Source organism: Magnolia sinica, chromosome 13 (genome assembly GCF_029962835.1).
Source record: "Magnolia sinica isolate HGM2019 chromosome 13, MsV1, whole genome shotgun sequence".
Lineage (NCBI taxonomy): Eukaryota > Viridiplantae > Streptophyta > Magnoliopsida > Magnoliales > Magnoliaceae > Magnolia > Magnolia sinica.
The window spans coordinates 26857870-26864731 of record NC_080585.1 but is presented as its reverse complement, the minus strand read 5'-3'; the positions used below and the strand labels follow the sequence as shown (position 1 = coordinate 26864731).

At 46.0% G+C, this 6862-nt stretch overlaps 1 protein-coding gene across 1 annotated transcript; it reads right to left on the bottom strand.

Moving 5' to 3' along the window:
- Positions 1-312: 312 nt before the first annotated feature.
- LOC131223344 (F-box/kelch-repeat protein At1g15670) lies at positions 313-1541 on the bottom strand. Its single transcript, XM_058218725.1, has one exon. The coding sequence runs from the start codon at positions 1421-1423 to the stop codon at positions 359-361; it is 1065 nt and encodes a 354-aa protein (XP_058074708.1). The 5' UTR covers positions 1424-1541; the 3' UTR covers positions 313-358.
- Positions 1542-6862: the final 5321 nt, after the last annotated feature.

The window sequence follows — 6862 nt, the reverse complement described above, 5'->3', positions numbered from 1 at the left end:
CCATCAGGGGCCGACAAGACAACAGCGAATAATCAAAAGGCTGAAATTATTCCCTATAAAGCAAAATCATCTGACTGAAAAGGTCTAAAGTGGGAGAAAAAATCATCGCGTGGCCCCACGAGTCAAGCGTGCAGTACATCTAAGCCGTACATAATAAGGTGGTCCCTACCATATTCTCTAATAAAGGAAATGAGGGAATTGTAGACCCCTGCGCATGTTAGCAAAAGAACCTTCGAAAACAAGAGAAAAAAAAATGAAGATCTTGATTATATTATATTTATATATATACATCATATAATACAACGCTCATCCAAATAAAGAGCAAATATTTATTTGTATATAAGTCCTCAAATACTTTTTATATTTCAAAACAACACCCGGCCTGAACATGGCCCACATGCTCCATCGGCGTCTCCATCTTCGTCCACGTGTACCTCTTCAAGTCCCACGTATAAACTACGTGGGGCCCACCATGCCTCTCCGACCCCACCACCATCAGCTTCCCTTGCCACATCACCATGTACGCCCCTACGCGTACGCACTGCGGCAGTTCCGATACTACGCGCCACGTGTCGGCTTCCTTCACCACCAGGTGTCGGCCCCTGCACCTGTATAGATCCCCCTGGTGGCTCACCGCGCAGGTCCGAGGACACGTGCCGACCTCCAACACGTCCTCCTCCACCGGGCCCCACTGCAACGTGTCGATGCACAAAGTCTCCCCACTCATCTCGAACCGACCCTGGTTAGCCGTACAGTACCCGCCGATGACGTGGAATCTGCCACGTTGGAACAGCCCCTTGCACTCGTCCCTCTCCTTCGCCATGTCAGGCAGTGGGACCCACGAGTCCGTCGTCACGTCATACGCCAGAGCGGATCTCAGCGCGTTCTTCTCTACATCGTGTCCGCCCGCGACGAAGACCGTCGAATCCGAATCCGACGCGCACGCGAAGAAGGACCGTAGCGGGCCCGGCATTCGGGTCCCGCACCGCCACGTGGCGGACAGAAGATCATACACATACACGTCATTCGACACGCCCCACGTCACCGGATTCCACCCACCGACCACCACGACGCTCCGGCCGGCGCCAGCAACCTGGCAGAAGAGCGGCAACCCGTGCAGGAACCCGGGAACCGGCGGCAACTGCTCCCACGATCCCGAACCCGGTTCGAAGAGCGACAGCCGGTAAGCCGGCATGGCGGGATGCTTCACGGCGCCGAGCGACCGGCTCGGCTCGGATTGGGTGAGCGCGACGACAGATCGGCTCATGCCGGAGGACTTCCTTAACCGGTGGAACTCCGACGACTCCACCTCGTCCTTCCATCGGGTGCAGACGGCACCGACTGTACAGAAGCGATTGTAGGGAACGCGTATCAGGCATTCGCGTGCGAGTTCGTCAGGCAGGCCTGGGATAATCTCCTCCATTTCAAGAAAAAAAACCAGAAACCAGAATTGTAGAAAACCAGCTTTTATGAGGGAAAACCGCTTTGGAGAGGGTGTGCAGATGTTTGTAGATGAGGAGAGGGGGATCTCCAAAGCTGTATTAATATGCTTTTGCTTTTTGATTTTTTGCTATTTTTATATGAAAAAAGGAAACATCAGATGCGTTGGCAAAGAAAAAGCTTCTGGAAACGAGTACGAATCGGCGGATGCAGAAAACCGGGACTGCATTGGCCTGACTCGCGTAAGAACGAAGATGGCGTGACTTGCGCTGAATGAGCTCTATGTAAGACAAGTATATATCATATCTACACCGTTCATCAGGTGACTCGTCAAAATTTGACCGTGCAAACTGAAATTAATTTCATAAAAATAATATTATGAGCCACAATTAGGGAACCGTGTAAAATTATTACTAAAACCTATAAATTTGCGTTGTGTGGCCTACATGAGTCTTTGAATGTCTGATTTTTAGAGGAATTAACTTATTCTGTTTGAAGCGTAAGATGAGTGGATTGGATGGTATATACAAACCATGGTGGATCCCACACAATTTGGACGGTTTTAATGACGGGACATCCCATCTCCACGGTTGAATCGGCCTGATTTTCGGGCTCAAGTATAAACACAGGGTGCGCACCTGATAGACGCCGTCGATCTCATCCGTATGATCTCTTTGCGCTCCACGTCAGCGAAAGCAACGCCCACAGAATCCGTACGTAACTGACGCAAGCATCTTCACTTCAGTAAAACAGACAGCCGGAACTTGTGTGATCGCTGACTGATGTGTTGGTTTGCCACAATTTAGTGGAGGTGACATCAAGCACCCCACTTATGAGTGTTACACGTGTGATGGAAAACCGCCATTTGTCAGGTGGTGTCACGTTGCACTTGCACGTGCGGCGTGCACAAAAGGTGGAAACGGATTGGCTACTCTCCTGCCACCAGCCAATGGCTGCTGATCGGTGCTCTGTGGCCCACCATGATATATGTATTTCATCCATGCCGTCCATCTAATTTTCAAGATCATTTTATGATATGAGACAAAAAATGAGGTATATGCCAATATCAAATGATCCACGTTACAGGAAACAGTGTTGAATGAGTGTCGACCATTAAAAACCTTTTGGGGGCACATAAAAGTTTTGGATCAAGCTTGATTTTTGTTTTTGCCCTTCATCAGGGCCTGTATGACCTAATCAACAGATTGGATGTCAAATAAACAGTACACTGGGCCTTAGGAGGATTTTAATGATGTATATCCAATCACTATTGTTTTCCTAGGGTGTGGTCCACCTGAGATTTATGTACCTTTCATTTTTGGGAATGATCTGTAAAAATGAATGAATGGAATGGATGAAACACATACATCGTTTTGGGGCCCACAGAGCACCGATCATCAGCCAGTGGGCTTGTGGCAGGGGGAGTATCCAATCTGTTTCGGGCCGTACTCGTTGGTAGAAAGGGCGGTAAAACAAGGAAGCGGATTGGCTGGTGTACCGCACACCACCCATATACCTGTTGGGTTGACCTCAGCAAGTTTTGTGGGATCACGATGCATGTGTTATATCCAAACCGTCTATCCATTTGGAGAGACCGTTGTCAGCATTGATCCGAAAATTAAGACGGATCTACAGATTAAGCGTACCACATTTCAAAAAGCAGTGGGGAATTGAAAGTTTACCATTGAAACCATTTTGAGGGCCACAGAAGTTTTGGATCAATATGATATTTGTTTTTCGTCTTCATTCAGGCCTTTGTGACCTTATTGACAGATTGGATAGAAATTAAACGTGATAGGGCTATGAATGTTTTAACGGTGAAATCATTATTTCCGCTGCTATTTGTGGTGTGGCCCGGTTGAGCTTGGATATGATTCATTTTTTGGATCCTGGTCTAAAATTATGTCTAAAAATGGATGAACGGTGTGGATATAATAAATACATCATTTTGGGCCCACGTAACCTTGATATCCTTTGAACGTTCGTACAACTCGGAGCTGGAGGAGCGTCAGCGCTCGTCTTCCCACGACACCTGCCCACACATCTATATCGCTGGTGTGTGGTACACCAGCGATCTAGCTGCAAGTTCTGTGGGTCCATCATGAGGTATGTGTTATATCCAAACCGTCCATCCATTTAGAGAGCTCGTAGTAAGGTTTGAACCGAAAAATAAGACAGATCTAAATATCAAGTGGACCACATTGCAAAAACAACGGTGTGTAGTACACCAGCCAATCCGCTTCCGTAAAACAACGACAGAAGATGGTCGAGATCCGCAAACATGTGGGGCCCACCTGGAGATTGCACCAACTATATTCTGGGGTGAGTTCATGATGAACATCTTGGATCTAGCAAGCGTGCCATATTGACACGTGCAAGGCACTTGTGAGGAGGGGTAATTGTGGCAAGTCATTTGCCCATTGGCTTTGTGGTGCATGCTCTTCAGTCCGGATGATCCTGACCTTTCATCCAGAGCAACCACTTTTCACCGTTGATCATTATCCCTATACCAATCACATCGGCCCCAGTTCAATCAGATAGCTCACACAACCTGATCATACGGTCCATCCATAATGGTGGATTAAAATTTAACGGTTTTGATTGACATGACGTATGGTAAGCGTACGACGAAGGAAGCGGGTGCCGTGCTCCACTAAAATGGGACGCGTATTGGCCGGGGACCGGGTCACCAGAGACTCTGTGGGGCCCACTGTGATGTATGTGCTTACTTTAGTTGGGGCAGACCCAGAGCTCAAGTGGACCGCACCGCAAGGAACGTTGCATGTCCACCGTCGTTCGTAAGGCGACGTAGACAGGAACGAAGGAAAAACATAATAAATATTTGATTGATCCGAGGCTTCTCTAGCCCCGAGAAGTTTTCAACGGTAGGCGTTCAATCCCCTCGCTTTCCTGTGGTACGGTCTACTTTAATGGGAAACGGATTGGCTACTCCCCCTCACACCAGCCTCGTGGCTGGTGGTCGGTGCTCTGTGGACCCCACCATGATGTATTTTTTTCATCCTTTCCGTTCATCAATTTTTACGGATCATTTTATAGCTTAATCCTAAAAATGAGAGGTATGTAAATCTCAGGTGAACCACACCACATGAAAACAATAGTGATTGGATATCCATCATTAAAATCCTACTAAGGCCCACTGTACTGTTTATTTGACATCCAATAGGTTGATTAGGACATACAGTACCAGATGAAGGGAAAAAACAAAAATCATCTTGATCCAAAACTTTTATGGCCCCAAAATGTTTTTTAATGGTTGATGCTCATTCAACACTGTTTCCCGTAATGTGGTCCACTTAAGATTGGGTTATACCTTATTTTTGGTCTCAAAACGTAAAATGATCCGTAAAAATAGATGGACGGCATGGATGAAACACATACATCATGGTGGGGCCCACAGAACACCGACCATCAGCCATTGGATGGTGTCAGGGGGAGTAGCTAATCCGTTTCCACTTTAATGATAATGGAAAAACAGATGGACGGCGTGGATGAAACACAAACATCACGGTGGGCCCACAAGGTGGGGTCACCAGCTATGATCGGGTCTACAGGCAATCCGGGTCGAGTTATTTATTTAGGTGGGCCCCACAGAGTGTGGGGTCACACTGTAGTCTTGTCATTGCCATAGTTATTTATTTATTTCCTTTGGAGATTTTTCAGTCCAATCCATTAATCTAGAACGTTCATTAGGTCCAACCCACGTTTCATGGGCTACCATGAAAACATCACATTTGTTTGACGAACATGAACCATTTGACCAATAGCCTTAAATATGAACGGTCAAAATCGTTTACATAAAAGAGGTTTAAATAACACTTTGATTCATATATTTACTGTACAGCATGGATTGCTTATGAATCTAAAAATCGCTTTCTCCAGAAAAATAAAAATAAAATTAAACTGCCATCCATGTCTTGGAAAAGGATGTCCGTAGAACATAAGGCCGAATCAAGGATGGATTAGATCATCCGATCAGTGCTATTTTTTCAAGGTAGCATATGAGTCGTGTTCTTGACTCAATGGACGGTTCAGATCGGTCGATACGAATTTCTAAATGTCCAAATGGAACCAGGAGCACTATAACTCATAATTCTATGAGACACTGAAATTTCTCCTGTTTTATTCTATTTTATGCGGTTATGATTTTAAAATGTCGTTATCCTGACGGTTACAGGTTGGAGAAACCTCGTGCTGTGCTGGAAGTTTCCTTCTTCACAAGTGGCGCTGCCACATGTGATCCTGGCGGAAGCCATCCAATACCTACGGCGGTGATTCTCTTTTGTCGTTTAGATAAGATTGAGAGCTTTGCTAAGCCTATACGCCTACACGAGGCAGCTCATGTACACGCCACCACATTCGCTAGCAAGGCATACTGATTCAATATCCAAGCCATTCATTAAGAGGGTCTCACCATGTAAATGTTTTATGTCAAAAATAATAATGATTTATTGAGTATGTGCGCTACGATATTAGAAAATAGTGGACGTGTTAGAAAACTCTGGCCATGTTTTCCATTGCTGTATGTTTGTTTCGCGAATTGTGGCCCATCTGAGAGGTGGACCAACCCGATTCTTGTGCCAAGACATCTTGTTTAGTTGTGGCTCTTTGATGAATGGATTGGATCTTACACCTTTGTGCCACGAGGGCGCATGTTTTGCATGTGCGTGAGCGGCCTTGTACCTGTCTTTTGGGCTCAGTGGATTGCATAGTCACACTGCTAGTGGCTACTCACTACTGGACAGCGTTCTGTGGACCCACCATGATGTATGTGTTTTATCCACTCCGTCCATCCATTTTTCCAGATTATTTTAGTTAAAATTACAAAAACGAGGCAGATGCATATATCAGGTGGACCACACCACAGGAAGATTGGTGAGCGTTCAATCACCACTGTTTTCCTGTGGTGTGGTCCACCTAAAATTTGGATCTGCTCATTTTTGGATTCGTTGCTTAAAATGAGCTTTAAAAATGGATGGACGGCGTGGATAAACCATTTACACCGTTGTGGGCCCACAGAACACCGTCCAGTAGCATGTCGCTAGTGGCATGGCAGATTCTACGTGTACACCTATGGATGGTCATTCTTTACCAGATCTCTCTCTCTCTCCCACACGCACACACACATTGACTGTGGCTCACTTCTTTTTTCCTCTCAGGAATAAGCCCCAGTTGTTCGGACGGCTTGCAAAAGGTCGAAAATGCCCTGCTTTTTCTTTCAAGCGGATCGGTGGTGCTCGAAGACGAGCGCCGACGCTCCTCCAACTCCGAGTTGTACGAACGGTTCAAAAGATATCAAAGTTACATGGGCCCACAGTTATGTATTTATTATATCCACAACGTTCATCCATATTTCGAGATCATTTCGATGCATTATCCAGAAAACAAAATCACATCCAAAGAT

Bases quoted from the DNA above. Each gene is read 5' to 3' on its own strand.
- LOC131223344 (XM_058218725.1), bottom strand. From the start codon at position 1,423: ATGGAGGAGATTATCCCAGGCCTGCCTGACGAACTCGCACGCGAATGC.